At 42.3% G+C, this 19,295-nt stretch overlaps 2 protein-coding genes across 7 annotated transcripts in view; one reads left to right on the top strand and one right to left on the bottom strand.

The window, feature by feature from the left end:
• The window catches only part of EML5 (EMAP like 5), a 112,868-nt gene extending 112,065 nt beyond the window's left edge, over positions 1–803 (bottom strand). For 3 of the 4 annotated variants that reach the window (XM_070733662.1, XM_070733655.1, XM_070733672.1), the window contains exon 1: positions 592–788. In XM_070733662.1, the coding sequence (XP_070589763.1) occupies positions 592–788 (197 nt within the window). Of the gene's footprint in view, positions 1–591 lie in introns of all 4 variants that reach the window. The other variant, XM_070733650.1, reaches the window with a different exon arrangement.
• Positions 804–11,395: 10,592 nt separating this feature from the next.
• The window catches only part of TTC8 (tetratricopeptide repeat domain 8), a 38,684-nt gene continuing 30,784 nt past the window's right edge, over positions 11,396–19,295 (top strand). For 2 of the 3 annotated variants that reach the window (XR_011559256.1, XR_011559257.1), the window contains exon 1: positions 11,428–11,598. Coding sequence is in view for 1 of the 3 variants with exons in the window: in XM_070753753.1 (XP_070609854.1) it covers positions 11,497–11,598 (102 nt within the window). In the remaining 2 variants the exon portion in view is untranslated. Of the gene's footprint in view, positions 11,599–19,295 lie in introns of all 3 variants that reach the window. The other variant, XM_070753753.1, reaches the window with a different exon arrangement.

Below are 19,295 nucleotides of genomic sequence, written 5' to 3'. Positions count from 1 at the left end.
AGTTCTACTTCATTCTCACAAAAAAGGAAGCTACGTTTGCTAAAAGTTTAGTTATACACTGAATATTTTTTACAGGAGACTACTTCAGTGGATCTTAGAAAAAGAAAGGAAATGCAATTATCAGAAACCAAACATTAATGTTGGGAATAAAACAGATAAGCAGAAGTCAAGAGGAAGGGGAAGGAGAAGAAGAAGAAGATGAAGAAGAAAAAGAAGGAAGAGGAGGTGGAGGAGGAGAAGGGGGGAAGGCGGAGGAGGAGGAGGGAGGAGAAGGAACAAGAAGAAGAAAAGGAGGGAACAGGGGGAGGGAGAGGAGGAGGAGGAAGAAGAGCAAGAGGAAGAAGAAGAAGAAGAAGAAGAAGAAGAAGAAGAAGAAGAAGAAGAAGAAGAAGAAGAAGAAGAAGAAGAAGAAGAAGAAGAACAAGAAGAAGAATTCCCAGCTACGGCAACGCTTCTAGGAAAAGGAATCAAGCGGGGACTGACTCGATGTCCTACGGAGGACGCCCGCCAGTTGTCCTGTTACAATGCCCGCAAGGACGGTTCCAAGGAAGGCTTTGGAGGAGGGCTGGGGAGGAAGCAGCTGCATCCTACCTGATGATGTCGTCCTGGTGCCCTAGGTAAAATTTCTGCCGGTGCTCCCGGGGACTATAGACCACTCCAACCCCGGCCACAAAATAAACGATCTCTTTGGCGGCCGTGTAGTAAAGATTGTTGCGGCACTGGTGACCTCTGTAGCCATAAACCCACTCCAGCCTCAAGTGGCACTTGGGGGCGCTTCGGTCAGCCATGCCTCTCCGTTCCCCGCTGGAGAACGGACCCTTCCCGCCGGAGCGCCGAGGGACAGAGGGAGAGAGGAAGAAGTCAGCCGGCTCTCTGCGCCACGACCGGGGTCTCCCTTCGCTTAATCCAGACCCGCCAACATGGAACCGACTCATGCAGCCGCTGCCGCCGCCAATCCGCCCGCCTCAAAGACAGCGCCGAGCTGAGCCGCGCTGAGCCGCGCTCCTCCGGGCAGCGCCTCTGATGCTGTCGCCGCTAGACATGGCTGCGCGGCGGCAGGGTGGCCCCCATGCTTCGACGGCTAGTTATCCACCTGCTGGGCCCGACAGCAGCCGCGGCGCGACGGGAGGCAGAAAACTGCAAGGAAGGGCTGGGGCGAAGACAGCCCCCCACACACACATACGCGCGCGCACGCCCGCGCCGCCCGTCGCCGCCGCTGAGATGCGCGCGGCTACTTGGCTGCGTCGCCGTCGCCGTCCTCCCGAAACCCGCGGGCTGTTCTCCCGCAATGTCAATCCTCCCCCCCGCCCCCCCGTCTCTCCACTGCGGCTGCGCGGTCCCTTCATCTTGGACGCGGCCGGCGCTCTTCTTCTGTGTTTCCTAAAGGCTCCTTTGGACGTCGGAGCGATGAGTTTCGTCCGCTTCTTTGCGGGAGGAGGGAGGGGGGATTTCGGTGAACGGCGGGCCGGTCTTCATTTTTAAAAAAATAAATTTTTGAGCTGGCGGCCCTTTCATGGTCCTTGACAGTCCTCGCGTCTCCTTCGAGCCACATGAAGAGAGGGGTGGGGGGTACTGAAAAAGAGGCGAAGCTAGCTCCAAGAGTAAGCTGCTTTGCAAATGAGGAGGAGGAGGAACGCGGTTCTCTAGAGCAAATAATATCCGAAGCATGTCAATAAAAATAATAATAATTTTAAATTAAAAAAAACCAAGAAAACGCCCTTCACGTAAGGAGCCAGGTTACTCTTCCGAACCTGGCAGAATCTTATCTTTCCATTAGTAAAGTGTCCATAAAACGCAGTTTTCATTGTTCTGAGGTGGAATTTGGTTTTAAAAATCCTCTGCAAACTTTCATATTAAGTGTGGATAAGCTGCAAAAGAGAATGGCTTGTAGCTGTGTGTAACTTCAAGCTGTCTAGTTAAAATGTAGCATTCATGTTCAGCCCAAGCCTTGGGTTCCTGTATCACCTAAAGGCAAACATGTCACAATCCTGTGAAATTTCTTTCCTTCCTTGTTATTTTCCCCTCCTTTCAGCCATCTAGAAACACTTTCCATTAATCATTCACTCTCAAAGTGCAAGGTGGTACAATATTCTGGGCTCACCATGATGCTTCTCAGTTCATTTACAAATGGTTTTTAACATGATAAGCAATCAATTAAGTTAACATGCCAGAAAGACACTGTATGTGATTCAGTGAATAAATAGCTGAATCCAAATGCTAGACTTCAATATGCACACAAATGCACTGATATGTACTTATATCAAGACTTGAAAAATACACACCCTGGCCTTTAAAAAAAAACCCAGGCAGGATGAACAATATATATATATATTTTTAAAAGAAAGCTAAATTTTGTATTTTTCTTACAGGGGATTTAATAAACATGGTGAAAATTAAACCTGACTAGAATAGATATTAGAGTTCTTTATTGGCCGAGTGTGATTGCACACACATGGAATTTGTCTTGGTGCATATGCTCTCAGTGTACATAAAAGAAAATATACATTTGTCAAGAATCATGAGGCCCAACACTTAATGATTATAGGGGACAAATAAGCAATGAGGAAACAATATTAATAAAAAATTTAAAGATACAAGCAACAAGTTACAGTCATATAGTCATTAGTGGGAGGAAATGAGTGATAGAAATGATGAGAAAAAAAATAGTAGTAACTGCAATGCAGACTTAGTAAATAGTTTGACAGTGTTGAGGAAATTATTTGTTTAGCAGAGTGATAGCTTTTGGGCAAAAAACTATTCTTGTGTCTAGTTGTCTTGGTGTGCAGTGCTATGTAGCTACGTTTTGAGAGTAGGAGTTGAAACAATTATATGTCCAGGTTGCGAGAGGTCAGTAAATATTTTCACAGCCCTCTTTTTGACTTGTGCAGTATACAGGTGTGTGTGTGTGTGTGTTAGCATTTTGTTAGGGTTTTTTTTAGCATTCTGGATGGTCTTTGCCTAAGTCTGTACTCAGTTGTCAAGATCTTATGCTGTTTGCTCACTTATTTTATTTTGTTTGCAGATTGTGCAGTAGAAAAGAATGATACACAACATGTGAGAAATGCTTTTTGACATGACCACATCTATATTTTGGATAATATTAGAAAGCAAAAACAAAGGATAAGTACACTACAAAAACAAAATCTGATCCAGGCATTGGCAAGACTACAGATAGACTTAGTTTGCATTAAAATTAGCTGATTGAGATACATTATACACTATAGGTGGCTCTAGGTGGTTAATGGTGCAGTAAACCCAAGCTATCAGCACATAAAATCTATCTTGCATTTTGCCTGACAGAATTAATTCTCCATCTGTTTTGCAACTGTGAATTATGAAGAAGATTAACAAGCTTTTTACATATGCATACTTAGCATATGAATATATTAAGCTTTTATTTGTGAAGACAGATCCTTTAACTATATAGCCAACTATTTTATTTACCAGTAGCTGGCAAAATTCCTAAGTTGTTATTTATTTGTATATTATACATTTCCAAAGGGGAGCTCATCTAGTTACAGTATATCTGATATAACTGCTTTCCAATTAGCCGCCCCGAGTCTTCGGAGAGGGGTGGCATACAAATCTAAGTAATAAATAAATAAATTTTTACATTGTGTTATTATATTAAAATTAATTATTAATCTACCAGCTATTAGTTGAATAGCAGAGTATCTATGGCATGGTTCTCTCCCATTGATTTCCCTGGAACCCCATTGAGTTCCAGTTCCAGACCAACTGGAAGAATTACATTTTTTATAATCAGCATGCCTTTCTGATATTTCATGTTTTTCATTGTGTAAAAAAAATCACATTCTATGGATGTGCTAGATTTTTATTACTTATGTTAATTATTTTGTTTTAATGTGAATATTCAAAAAGAGAGTCTGGTTCAGTTTTATAAATATTCATATTTACGTGGGAAAATAGGTGATATTTCAAGACTAACTTGGAAGGCCTGAAATTCTATTGGAACTTCGAGAGTGGGGGAACAACACTAGTAAGATTACATGCCTTATGACTATCTGCCTAATTTGCTGACAAGTAGATAAACAGGGAAAGACCTCCTATGTTGTTCTCAGAGGTTTTTGACTAGGATACTTTACCTAGAGACAGAGCAGGTCATTATGTTAAGCCATAATGTTATTTATAAACCATGACTAATATCTTAGTGTTCAGTTGAATCCAGCAATTACTGTTTATTCAACCGTAATGAAAACAAATTATAGCTTAGCATAATATGCAAAGTCGGGTCCTATGCTTATTTTTTCTTTAACTGGCTAACATTTTTAACAACATCTAATATTTGAGTAGACTGCTACAGCAACGCCAAGCTATGATATCTGGCCTACAAAAATCTGGAGACAATTGTTCCACCTAATGTTCATCTGAAATTTTGCAGCTCAGGTAAATGGACAGGTTAAAAAGGGAAGATATATACAGTATAAGTATTATGGTACAAAGTAGCCATTTAAATGCTGCTTATTCTCATACATTTGAAATAATAATTTTAAAATCTTTGTTTTTTACTTAAACTATGAAGGAACTTCAAAAATAAAATTCATTCTTTCTTAACAATCTGTAATGAAGTAAAAATCTAATGGTAATTATAAATAACACTGAACACATACAATATATATATAACAAATTAACACTTGGACATGAATTTACAAGTCTTTATAATTTAGTAAAGAATTTAGCAGCTGATATAATCATATTCTGTGGATATCAGCTGATAGAAACACAACAAATTAGATAGTTATCCAGAATCCTTCCAGTGAGTTCAATTTTACTTGATTGTTCAAACCAAATTCGAAGTATAATTAGTACACTAATATAACTATTAAGATATTAAGTACAACTTTAATGACAAAAAACAGTTTGATATACATAACATACTTTTATATTCACCCAAAGGAAAAAATTACCTTGAATTTAAGAATATATTTCCATTCCAAAGGAGATTGAGATACTAAAGTATTATAAACATTAATAAAATATTATATTGACAAATACTTTACAATGTTGTCAATCTAAGATTACAAAGATCAGCTGAAATAAGTCCTGGATGGTTTTTCTTTTTCAAAAAATACTATGCATATTCACCTGTGTGTTATTTAAACATATCTACATACACCTGACCAAAGATAGGAAGCATAGTTCCCTCTAAGCTGAGCAGTGAGCAATCGCTCACTTAAAAATCATCATCAACTCAGAGTTTTCCAAACCTGCCCAGAAGCCGAGAGGGAAATTTTATTATTATTTCTGTGCCGCCCAGTCCCGAAGGGACTGCCGCTCAGACACTATACTTTTCCGCCCACCCCAAAAAAAATTTAGAGAGAACACTGATAGAAAGTATAAGATTCAACATTTATAACATCAATGAATCCCAATTATCTCTCATATATGGAAATATAAACACACCCACATGTATACACTATTTCCCTCATAAAGTAAAAAGAGAAAGAAAAGGAAAAAAAAGTTAGTTAACTTTGGGGTAGAGGATTAAATTTAAACCCTGTTTGACTCTTTGAACTCTGCTCATTTTGGGTTTTTTAGCAGATCAAAGTTGAAATTGCACTTTTCTTTGATGTGTGAAACATCACTAAGTTATTGAGTAGGGTTCAGACAGGAGTAAAGGATAGTTTCAGAACAGAACAGAATAACAGAGTTAGAATGGAACTTGGAGGTTTTCTACAATTAGTCCAGAATGAAGCCACATGAGTTGTTGTGGGTGTGCCTTGGTACACCCTTATAACACCTATATTCCGTGAGCTGCACTAGCTTCCAATCAATCTCTGAACGCAAGTTAAGGAGTTGGTTATCACCTATAAAACTCTACATGGCTTAGGGCCAGATTATTTACAGGACCATCTCCTGCCTTACACTTTCCAGAGACTGGTTAGAGCCCACAGAGTTGGCCTCCTCCGGGTCTCATCAGCCAAATAATGCCACCTGGCAGGACCACATGGGAGGCCCTTCTCTGTGGCAGCTCTGGCTCTCTCCGGAGATCCGCACCGCGCCCACCCTCCAGGGGTGGGCTACTAGTCAGAAGGCCTAATTCGGCTCACGCGTGTGGAAACAAAAAATCTCACTGGAACATGGATGCACCTGTGTCTCCATGCATGATTTCGCTACCTGCACAGGAGCAGCAGCATAACTTCGCTCAACCTCACAGGACCTCCAGAACCGGGAGGCAAGCCCAATTAGGCATTCCGGCTATTAGCCCATCCTTGCTCCTAGCCTTCCAGAAAGCCTTAAAAACCTGGCTCGGCCAGCAGACCTGAGGCTGTTGAGCAATATCACCTAGCTCTGCTCCAAAAGTATGAATGCTTTTTATTAATGGGGTTTTAACTGTTTTATATTGTTTTTTACCTGTCCGAAAGGAATTGGGCGGCTCACAAATCTAATAAATTAAATAAAATTAAATTCCTGTCCAACCCCCTGCTGGGGCAGGAAACCCTACATGGTACCATTTCAGACAAATAGTTGTTCAATCTCTTCTTTAAAACTTCCAGTGTTGGAATATTCACAACTTGTGGAGACAATTTGTTCCATTGATTGTTCTGTCATAAAATTTCTCCCAAGTTCTAGGTTGTTTCCCTCCTTCATTAGTTTCCATCCTTGGCTTCTTGGCCTGCTTTCAGGTGCATTGGAAATAGCTTGACTCCCTCTTCTTTGTGGCAGCCCCTGAGATATTGGAACACTGCTAATATGTCTCCACTAGTCCTTCTTTTCATTAAGTTGACAAATCCAATTCCAACAACCTTTCTTTGTTTTAACCTCCAATCCCCTAATTGTCTTTGTTGCTCTTCTCTGCACTCTTTCTAGTATCAATTTTTTTTACATCATGGCTATCAAAACTGGATGCGAATGTGGTCTTAACCAAAGCATTTTAAAGTGTTGTTAATACTCCACATGATCTTGATTCTATTTCTTTCTTAATACAGCCCAGAACTGTGTTGGCTTTTTTGGCAGCTGCTGAACACTGTTAGCTCATATTTAAATGGTTGTACACTAGGACTCTAAGATCCCTCTCACAGCTACTACTATTGAGCCAGGTACCACCTATGCCATACCTGTGCATTTAATTTTTCTTATCTAATGTAGAACCTTACTTTTTTATCATTTCATTTTTGTTAGAGCCCGATGTTCAAGTCTGTCAAGATCCTTCTGTATCTTAAGTTTGTCTTCTGGAATGTTGTCTATTCCTGCCAGCTTGGTGTTCTGTCCCAATTCCCACCCCCGTTTTATCAATAATAATAACAATCCTAAACCTTAAGCAGAGACTAATGTTCAGAAACTCAATGTTCAGAATTTTGCATAACACACCAAACTACTTAACCACATAGTATATTCTCTTATCATACACCAAACAATAAATTATTTTTTCAAGTTTGACTTGGATAAAAATAATTTGTTTGTTTGTTTGTTTGTTTGTTTGTTTCATCAAGTAGTATTGGTGGTATACAAAGATACTGTATAATAATATTTATATACATGATACTACTAAAAGAGAAATATTAGGACAGGACGGAAGCACTCTGGTGCACTTATGCACTATACTGTATAATGATATGTGTTTATCTTCTGTGACCAATCAGATGATTATTAATAACTATTGACAAATAAAATTGTATTAACTCTATTTGTCCAAGTAATTTCCTCCGCAGTGTTTATGAAGTTCAAAAAACCAGCAACACATGAAACGTCTTAGTTCTACACACTCTTAAAAAAAACCTGCTTTAGCAGTTAGTAATTGCAATTTTTATAATATGAATGGGTGGGGTGAGTGGGACGGTATGTATGGGAACAATAGGGTCAGTATGAATGCAGAATTTAGCCTACCTGGCGGTAGAGAGACAGGAGGGATGGGGGTATCTTTCTCTGGGGTGACAGAGGGCCAGAATATTCCGGTCCTGCTGGGGAGAGGTAGATATGGCGGGAGTCATGGGGCTAGCCGTTCTGGAGGAAAAAGAGATTGCTGCTTAATAGCGATCCCTTGTTCCGGTCCCGTGAGCTCAAACCGGAGCCCTGGTGACGAGTGTAATCCGGGCCCTGGGCTCAAGCTGCTGCTACTCAATGCCAGATCGGTCGTGAATAAAGCTCTCCTCATCCGGGATCTGATCCTGGATGAGGAGGCCGATCTGGCATGTGTTACTGAAACCTGGCTGGGCCCAGAGGGAGGGGTGCCTCTCTCGGAAATATGTCCAGCCGGGTTTCAGATATGGCACCAGCCTCGACCCCAGGGAAGGGGGGGAGGAGTGGCTATTGTAGCCAGGGAGAGCCTCCATCTGCGTAGACTCGTTGCTCCTGAGATCGCGGGTTGTGAGTCACTCCTTGTGAAGTTGGACTTGGGGGTTCAGGTGGGCTTGTTACTCACGTACCTGCCTCCCAGCTACGTGTCAACAGCCCTGCCTGTGCTGCTCGAAGAGGTGGCCGGGCTGGTGGTGGAGTTCCCCGGATTCATTGTCCTGGGGGACTTCAATCTGCCGTCGCTCAGCGGTTCCTCAGGATTAGCACAGGAGTTCATGGCCACCATGACAGCCATGGACCTGACTCAAGTAGTTCAGGGTCCGACTCATGAGGGTGGACACCCCCCCGACATGGTATTCCTCTCGGAGCAATTGAATAGTGGTCTGAGACTAAGGGGCTTAGAAGCATTGCCTTTGTCACGGTCAGACCATTTTCTACTGTGGCTCAACTTCCTGGCTCCAATCCTCCCCCGCAGGGAGGCGGAACGGATTAGGAGGTTCCGCCCCAGACGCCTGATGGACCCTGAGGGCTTTCAGAAGGCGCTTGGGGTTTTACCAGATTCACTCGTCCACAGCTCGGCAGAGTCTCTTGCTGAGGCCTGGAACAAGGCTGCAGCGGAGGCTCTTGACCGAATTGCGCCACTGCGACCTCTCTGTGGCACTAGACCCCATAGAGCTCCATGGTTCAAAAAGGAGCTCCGGGAGTTGAAACGCCAGAAGAGACGTCTAGAGAAGCGATGGAGGAAGAGTAAGTCCGAATCCGACTGAACATTTGTAAGAGCTTTTATTAAGACTTACAAAGTGGCGCTCAAGGCGGCAAGATGCGCGTACCATGCCGCCTTGATTGCATCAGCGGAATCCCGCCCGGCTGCTCTGTTTAGGGTGACCCGCTCCCTTCTAAATCAGGGGGGAGTTGGGGAACCCTTGCAGGGCAGTGTTGAGGAATTTAACTCGTTTTTCGCTGATAAAGTCACTCAGATCCGAGCAGAACTCGACTCCAATTGCATAGCAGTATCGGCTGACAATGAGTCAGTCGAGGTGACTGGGGCTAAACGTCTTTGTCCATCTGTCTGGGAGGAGTTTGACTTGGTGACACCTGATGAAGTGGACAAGGCCATTGGAGCTGTGAGTTCTGCCACCTGCTTACTGGATCCGTGTCCCTCTTGGTTGGTTTCGGCCAGTCGAGAGGTGACACGGAGCTGGGTCCAGGAGATTGTCACCGCCTCCTTGGGGAGGGGGTCCTTCCCGGCTCCTTATAAGGAGGCACTTGTGCGCCCCCTCCTCAAGAAGCCTTCCCTGGACCCAGCCGTGCTTAATAACTACCGTCCAGTCTCCAACCTTCCCTTTATGGGGAAGGTTGTTGAGAAGGTGGTGGCGCTCCAACTCCAGCGGTCCTTGGAAGAAGCCGATTATCTAGGGCCTCAACAGTCGGGTTTCAGGCCCGGCTACAGCACGGAAACTGCTTTGGTCGCGTTGATGGATGATCTCTGGAGGGCCCGGGACAGGGGCTTGTCCTCTGTCCTGGTGCTTCTTGACCTCTCAGCGGCTTTCGATACCATCGACCATGGTATCCTTCTGCGCCGACTGGAGGGGTTGGGAGTGGGAGGTACTGTTCTTCAGTGGTTCTCCTCCTACCTCTCCGGGCGGTCGCAGTCGGTGTTAGTGGGGGGTCAGAGGTCGACCTCTAGGTTTCTCCCTTGTGGGGTACCTCAGGGGTCGGTCCTCTCCCCCCTGCTATTTAATATCTACATGAAACCGCTGGGTGAGATCATCCAAGGGCATGGGGTGAGGTATCATCAATATGCGGATGATACCCAGTTGTACATCTGCACCCCATGTCCAGTCAGCGAAGCAGTGGAAGTGATGTGCCAGTGCCTGGAGGCTGTTGGGGACTGGATGGGTGTCAACAAACTCAAACTCAATCCAGACAAGACGGAGTGGCTGTGGGTGTTGCCTCCCAAGGACAATTCCATCTGTCCGTCCATTACCCTGGGGGGGGAAACTACTGACCCCCTCAGAGAGGGTGCGCAACTTGGGCGTCCTCCTCGACCCACAGCTGACATTGGAACATCATCTTTCGGCTGTGGCGAGGAGGGCGTTTACCCAGGTTCGCCTGGTGCACCAGTTGCGGCCCTATTTGGACAGGGAGTCATTGCTCACAGTCACTCATGCCCTTATCACCTCGAGGTTCGATTACTGCAACGCTCTCTACATGGGGCTACCTCTGAAAAGTGTTCAGAAACTCCAGATCGTGCAGAACGCAGCCGCGAGAGCCATCGTGGGGCTTCCCAGATTCGCCCACGTTTCTACAACACTCCGTGGCCTGCATTGGCTGCCGATCAGTTTCCGGTCACAATTCAAAGTGTTGGTCATGACCTTTAAAGCCCTGGCATTGGACCAGAATACCTCCGGAACCGCCTGCTACCGCACGAATCCCAGCGGCCGATAAGGTCCCACAGAGTTGGCCTTCTCCGGGTCCCGTCGACTAAACAATGTCGTCTGGCGGGCCCCAGGGGAAGAGCCTTCTCTGTGGCGGCCCCGGCCCTCTGGAATCAACTCCCCCCGGAGATTAGAACTGCTCCCACCCTCCTTGTCTTCCGTAAACTACTTAAGACCCATCTATACCGCCAGGCATGGGGGATTTGAGACACCTTTCCCCCAGGCTTATTATAATTTATGTTTGGTATGTATGTGCTGTTTGTTTTTTTAAATTGATAGGGTTTTTAGTTTTTTCTTAATATTAGATTTGTGCCTGTACAATATTGTTTTATCGCTTGTTGTGAGCCGCCCCGAGTCTTCGGAGAGGGGCGGCATACAAATCTAATAAATTATTATTATTATTATTATTATTATTATTATTATTATTATTATTATTATTATTATTTGTCATGCCACATAATGAAAGGAAACAAATCAAGCAAATCCTAATGTTCCCGAAAAAGAGAAGTGAATCAAGAACGAAGACAGAGAAATCAAACGTAGCCCGCAACCCCGAAAAGTTTCAGCAGTGATTGCTGGCGCTGAAATGTTTGAGTTTCCCTGCCGGCCCGTTTCTTTCTCCGAGACAGAAACAAACACTCTCTAGCCTTTCAGGCAGTTGTTTAGTCGCCTTTCCTTCGGCAAGGACCCCTATTTGCGTTGCTGGGCGAAACGAAGCTGAGACGCCGGGCCTAAGCAGGGGGGTGGGGGGGGAGTGTTAGCGTGGCGGCTTTTGTCGCCTGCCTCGCTTGTGGGGCTGGAAATGGACCCGTTGCTTCACGCCTTGAGTTATTTCAGGCGGAGGAAATTCCAACTCTGCTCCGAGCTGTGTTCCCAGGTGCTGGAAAAGGAGCCTGGCGATCAGGTAATGAAAGGCAGGGCAGCAGAAGCTGGACGCGTGGATGTGGTGTTTCCGAGTTCAGGGGAAAATGCAAAACTGGGCCCTGGGTGATTTAGTAACCACTCTCACTTTTTTTGGTATATCTGCAGATCTTTTTGCTTTTTTGTATAATCGTGTGACGGTGCCTTTCCCGCATTTCGTATTCCTGCGTGGCGAATTAACTGGAATAAAATAATAATCCAGGAGTTTTTAACTTCAGCAGTGCTCATAACTGGCACCCCTACATCGCTGTATGCCAGTTCATGATGGAAGAAAAATTCTAGTTTATTTAATTAAATTATCTATCCATCTACCTACCTATCTATAGCTTATTATTAAATAATTTTGAGATAGGTTACAATCCAATTCATAGCTGACATGATTTCAAACTCAGGTGGTTCTCCTTTAACAACCACTCATTCAGCCACGGTTCAAACTTGTTATGACACTGAATGAGTGGTACTTGATGCCAATCGTTAAAATTTCAGCTGTTGCAACATCCTGAGGTCACATATTAAGTAAAGAACTACCTGTAAATAAGTAAAGAACTACCTGTAATTCGTCTGGCTGGTTTAAATCAGTTAAGTATTATTGTCTTCTCTCCTGTATCCTAAATTGCAGCTCCTTTATTTCATAGCCAGCTTTGTTGCCTGAGTGAAGATAAGCAGAAAATACTATTTAAAAATAGTGCTTTCTCACCATTATTCCTTCTTTTTTCTTCCAATGCATATCTATGTTTGGCATCTTCTTCATACATACACACACGTAACATATTTTGCTGATAATGAAATACACACATACACACACGTGTGTGTGTGTATTTCATTATCAGCAAAATATGTTACTTATATATATTTGTATGCCGCTCTGAGTCTTCGGACAGGGGCGGCATACAAATCTAATTAATAACAATAATAATAATAATAATAATAATAATAATAATAATAATGATGTAATAATAATAATAATAATAATAAAAAATGTGTCTGAAAATGCTCTATTCTTATTTGGTGGATGACTTTGAGGACAAGGGATAGAAATACAGCCTGATAGGGTAATCTGATAAGAGAGGGGGGCGCCTGAAATCAATCAATGGTCAGGCAAAGAAACTTAGGAACCCCTCCCTCAATTGATCAGGCTCTTAAAAGTGTCAGCAGGAAGTTTGTACCTTTAGAGTTGCAAAACTGATGTCAGCTGTCCCAGGTAAATCAGACAGAACACACAACTAGATGAGCTAAATTTACTTTATTATGAGACTAAATTAACAGAACCTTGCATGTCTGAAGTTACAAACATACTATAGTTTTTTGGCCTAGAAATCAAGAGCCTGTGAGATCTAGTTCTGTGGGAGGCATGAAAGCCAGTTGAGTGACAGGGTCAGTCACTCTCTCAGTCCAAACCATCACACAAGGTTGCTGTGGGGAAAATAGAAGGAAGTACAGTAGTATTAATATGTTTGCCATCGTGAGTTATTTGTAAAGTAATAAAGGTGAAACAAAAATCTAATAAATAAGGATAGAACATAAGGCAGATGCAAAGTCTTGTCCCACCTATTGTATCACAAGAAGTTTGTTTGGTTCAGAGGCCTTTATTAGGACTTTGTCAGGATTCCAAATAGCATTGGAAATTAAATCAGTCTCAGGCAAAATATTCCTCAAACTTCCAATTTATTGGCAGAACCATGTTGGCAGATCTGGGAGAAACCCAAATCTGAAATCCCAGGGGTTTCTCTACCCAGTTGAAAGTTCATGTTCTTGTCCTATACCTCCAAGCCCATCACATCAACCAATCTTCATCTTCAAATTTGGCAGCAAGTCCCATTTCCTTCTGTGGAGGTGCAGGAGCAGTAAAGGGCAGCCATTCATGGCCCTACTGGAACACTCCGGTGAGGGGGGAGTGTGTGCACCCACCCTTCAATTTCTTGTGCATGTGCAGAATTGTGGCCCAAAGCGGTCCCGCCCGGGAGCCACCATCGGGAAGAAATCCTCCAGGAAGGAGAGCAGCTCTTCAGGGAGATGACGTTGCTGCCGCTTCGCCCACTTGCCAGTCTCCCTGATGAGCTGCTCTCCTTCCTGGAGTATTCCCGATGGTGGCTCCTGGGCAGAGCTGACCGGGCGCCTCTGCCACTGCAGCAGCAGCACAGGCACCTCCGTCAATCCTGCCCAGGAGCCACCAGCGGGAAGAAATCCTCCAGGAAGGAGAGCAGCTCATCAGGGAGATGATGTTGCCGCTTCATCCGCTTGCCAGAGGTCGCTCCCGCTTCACCTGCTTGCCAGTCTCCCCAATAAGCTGTTCTCCTTCCTGGAGGATTTCTTCCCGCTGATATCTCCCGGGCAGGAGACAGGATTGCGTACAACTTCATTTCCGCGGGTGGAATGGCGTTCCATGCCGTTTCACTTGCTGCCCAACCCTGTGCAGGAGTGAAAAAACAAAGGATGACCTTGACAACCTAGAAATAATTTGTTATGGCTACATGCAGACATCCCCCATGCAATGGCCTCTCCTAAATTCCCATAACAAAGAATACATTTTTATATAGTATAAAGTATGGCAGGCCAAATACTCCCTAGTAAAATGGCTTTGGCCTGACAGACTGTCAGATATAAGCTGCAAAAATCCAGGTGATCATAGATGGGAGCAGAACATTACAGAAAACTCTTCTCTGGCCTTTATGCAATGGCGCTAAACTGATTTATTTAACCATAGTTTTAATAACTGTAGTAGTCTGATAAAAACAATGCTTTTAAAAACATTCAAATTGCAGTTGCCTTATACTATCTTACTCTGTGTCAAAACCAAACCAACCACATACCTGACTTTGATGTGTAAAATCTGCAAATATGTAACTACTGTATCTCCCATTTTAAAAGTAAAATGATATATAGGATAAAAGCTTCAACGACTTGCACATCTATAGCAAAAATTGAAATTGATAAAATCAAAGTAACAACATTTATGATTAAGTTGTTCTTTTTCACCTAGAGAAGCTCATATGTTTGCTTAATTAAAATACAGAACCATATTAAAAAGAGCCCAGGGCCAACAGCATAATTTGATGGCCTTTCAAAAAAAAAATAGAAGGGATGTGGCCAATTTAATTTCAGGAGTAAGGACGTTCCATAATGTGGGTGCAACAACAGAGAAGGTACTTCTCCTGGGGCTCACCAATGTAGGTTTCTAGCCGATGGTATCGGCAGCGTGCCTTCTCTGTGACACTGAGGTAGGCCGTTGTGACGGGCGAAGCAGTTCCTTCTTATTTAAAAGTATTCTGCTGAAAAAACAAAAAGCTATTTGCTGCAGAAACTGGTTTAGCACTATAATTCTTTTAGATATATAAGTGACTTATCCATACTACAGAATTGGAGGATATCTTACAAGATCTTCAGAGAAATATATAGTGATACCTTGTCTTACAAACTTAATTGGTTCCGGGACGAGGTTCATAAGGTGAAAAGTTCGTAAGATGAAACATTGTTTCCTATAGGAATCAATGTAAAAGCAAATAATGCGTGCAAACCCATTAGGAAAATCCAAACTTTAAGGCTTAAAAAAAAAGCGGCAGGCGGACAAAGTGAAGGCTAACAGAGTGGAGATGGACAGCGAGGAGAAGCGAGGAATGGAGGTACTAACGAAGGCTAACGCCGCCCCAAATCTCTCCCAAAAACATCCCTTCAAAACCTTCCTACGTTGCTCCAAATTCCCCCAAAAATCACCTAAGCCACCCCAAATCACTTCCAAAGTCTTCCAAACTCACCTCTCCATTCAAAATGCCTCATTTCTCCTTGCTGCCTTTCTTCACTCCATTTGCCTTCGTTAGGACCTCGATTTGGGTGGCATAGGAAGTAGCTGGAGAGGCGATTTTGGGGGGAATTCAAGGCAACATAGGAAGCTTTTGGAATGGCAATTTTTGGGGGAATTCAGGGCAACATAGGAAGCTTTTGGAATGGCGATTTTTGGGGGAATTTGGGGCAAGATAGGAAGCTTTTGGAGGGGTGATTTTAGCAGCGAGATGGGGCGAAGTAAGCGACAGGCTAGGGGGGATTTTGGCAGCAGGATGGGGCGGCTGCGGGGAGCAGAGGAAGCGGAGGGCTAGAGGGGAAAGCGGCAGGCAAGGTGTGAGCAAAAGGGGATGGGGAATTCCGGCGGGGAATTCCCATGCAAGCAAATGGGAAATCCTGGCGGTGACAGTCACAAAGTAGGAGAATCCCTTTGGCAGTCAGAGAGCGCATGCGCAGTAAGAGAGCCCACCGACCAGGGCTCAGGTTCGTAAGACGGAAAGGGTTTTTAAGACGAGGCAAAGAAATCTTAAACCCTGGGTTTGTATCTCAAAAAGTTCGTATGACGGGGGGTTCATAAGACAAGGTATCACTGTAATTTTGAAATATAAACATAAGCACAAGATATACTTCTGATTTGTTATGGGTGGGTGGTGCCTAATGCCAAGCAATGTATTATGACTTTGGAAAGAAAGTGAGATCAAGCTACCCTTCCTAAAGTTACCGTCTTCCTTTTTTAGGCCAGCAAGCTGTGTAAATCAAAATTCACATATACAAAAACTCTGCCTATAGCATGCCTCAGTGTACTTTTAGTACCTATTCCTGTCCTGTGCATAATAAAATTCTGCTCTTTTGATAAAGCAATGTTAAATTGTGTTATATCACCTTTCTAGAATGCATAGTTATGTTTTCTGTATGCATAGAATGCATAGTTATGTTCCTCCTGTTTTGGAAATAGCTAAAAAAAGGGCATCCTGATTTTCTAAATGTACTGTTTTAATGCAGACTTGCTTTTCGTTTTTCTAATACAATTTGGTTTTTTGTTTTGTTTGTATTATATATATCTTGTTTTCAGCAAAAAGTCCAGAAGGGATTTATAGTCACTGTTAAATATAGTAGTTGATCTTTTTCTAATCAATTTTGCCATCTCTGTTAAGTTCTCTCACCTTTATCAATAATTTCTCTGTTGTTGGTATTTAAGAATCTTCCTATTTTTTCATCAGTTAATAGTCTGGCTTTTTGGGTTGATTTCTTCATTATTTTTCTTTACACCCTTAATCCATTTTGTCTTTCTATCATTTTAATGACATAGTCCTATTATATTTATCTTATCAAATTCCATTTTTCCCTTTGATATCAGACAATCAACACAGGCCTGCTCTGTTTATTTTATTCTAAATAATACCAAACACACTTTTGCAAAAGTCTTTATCTTTCTTTCACATTAATACTGTCCCCCTTATCCATTTATAACTTTCCTAGTCCACATTTTGCTATTTTTTTTAAATTAAGGCATTGTTTTCCTCTTTGTTTCACTTTCTGTAATTCAGAAAGAAGGTTGACTCACTGACAAGCAGCTATTTGAATCCATTCTTAACCATGATAATGGTGAAGTCTGCATTGTGACTTCAATTAAATGTGCTTCTGATACTTACTAGAGAGCAGGATTCAGGAAATTTAGTAGGATTTCCTTTTAAATAAACATATTTTATTTAAAATTAATTTTTGTGAAAGGGTCTAAATCAGCTATTACTGCTAGAAATAATCTTTCATTAACCTTATTAAATTCATTGTAGCTTCCTTGTATATAACTGTAGCATGACCTAAAAGGAACATGTTTCTGCCCTACTGTCTTGGTTGATCATCCTGATTGCTTGCCTAATCTGATTATTGTTCTTTATGTTCCATATGTCAATTTAAAGACCAGGAAACAGTACTGATTTATAGTACACAAAGAAAATTAGGTGAACAGCTTTATGGTTTTCTTTGCAAATGCACATTTTAATTTTTAAGATTTTGAGTTTCTTAGCTCATCTTAATATTTCGCTGTTGATTTTACTTTCATACCTTTTGAAAATAACATGAATAATAACATACAGTGAAAAGATGGAGAGGCATTACTTGACTTCCGCCCCCCCCCGACACAAGACCTACTGTCCGCACAGAGCCCTTATAAACAGAAGCACACTGACATCCCCTAAACTCTGCTGAAGATGTTATCCTGATAACAAAAAGTTTGTAAACCAACCCACAAGATATATATATATATATATCAATTTATATATATCTATCAATTTTTAAAATGTACAGTGTATCTGGTTTTTATATTTTTAATAAGGTTTTAATGTTGTTTTAATTTTTGATTTGGAGTCCACCAGATTTTGTTATAAGATGGACAGATACACACATGTTTTAAATAATTAAATATATAAGACAGTGAGAGATTTGGTCACCAGAGGTTACAAAGCACTTCATGCAAATCGAAAGATTCATTTGATACTTCTTTGTTCCTCCAAACAAACTAGTATTTTAAGAAAAGTTACATAGTAATTTATACAACTTATATACTGTATTCATTTTCTACTAAATTCTGGAAAAATATATGGGATTAAGCACTTCACTTATTATATTTTATTGATTTAATATAAATATGTTTAACATCCTTTAATTAGCCTTGGAATAACTTCATTGATGCTTTGTACATTAATTGGCATACATTAAAATTAAATTTTGCTGCATACAGCTCTGAAAGGATCACCACTTTCAATATACATTGTATAAATATAACAAAATAAATCAATAAATAAAAAAGTATGCATATACCCATATATGACACTACTTTCAATATATATGTACAGCGGTACCTCTACCTACAAATGCCTCTACTTATGAACTTTTCTAGATAAGATCCGGGTGTTCAAGATTTTTTTGCCTCTTCTCAAGAACCATTTTTTATTACAAACCTGAGCCTCTGAAACTGTAACAGGAAAAGGCAGGGGTGTTAAGTAGAATCTGTGATGTAAATACGAAAAATAAATTACAATCACTCTTTTAGTAAAAACCGTTCAAGATAGAGCCAAGGATCAATAGATAGATAAATAACTTAAAATTCTTTGAATCCTTCTATAGGGGTGATGGGGGGTGACGGTGTGTGTGTGTTGTTTGGTGATGGGCACATGCACTGTGCACTGTTATATGTTTGTTTTTTGTAAACCAATAAAATCAATAAAATTTATTTTTTTTTTAAAAAAAGGAAAAGGCAGGGAGAAGCCTCCGTGGGACCTCTATAGGAATCTCCTGGGAGGAAACAGGGCCGGGAAAGGCAGAGAGAAGCCTCTGTGGGGCTTAACACAATAGCTTCAAGGGGGACGGGGTTCCCTTTAAGCTGGACAACCGTAGCCTCAGATAAAAGATTGGTCATCAGCAGCAACCAATTACACAAGCATTCAACCTGCGGGACCTCCATCCCAAATTGGATAAAAACTATTTCAAAAAGCCGCTGCTAGAGTAAGATCATAGCACCCATTCACCATTTTAGCTCCGGTGCCTAATCCCCTGCTCCCCCGAGAATCTCACCCTGTGTGTCAGTCACGTAGCTGGGCAGAAGGACTTTGTAAGGCACCATAGACAGAGCGATCTCTTCAGCGGAACCTCAGTCGCCACTAGAGTCAGATTGCAGCGACTGCTGAACAGTCCCGATATAAATAGCTCCAGAGCAATTACTGCCTTCGCTCTCCTACCTGGTGGGCTACCTTTGGTGGCGGGCACCACTGGAGATTCTTGCGGAGCCCATTCTTAAGAAACAGACTGCAGTAGGACTGATCAGCCCAGCCCCAGCATAGCCACTTTACCTGGCATCGCAAAGGCTGGCAGCTCTCATCGAATCGTGGTCTATTGGAGGACTGG

Source organism: Erythrolamprus reginae, chromosome 1 (assembly GCF_031021105.1).
Source record: "Erythrolamprus reginae isolate rEryReg1 chromosome 1, rEryReg1.hap1, whole genome shotgun sequence".
Taxonomy (NCBI): Eukaryota; Metazoa; Chordata; class Lepidosauria; order Squamata; family Dipsadidae; genus Erythrolamprus; species Erythrolamprus reginae.
The sequence above is the reverse complement of the archived record's forward strand: the minus strand, read 5'-3'. Positions and strand labels throughout refer to the sequence as shown.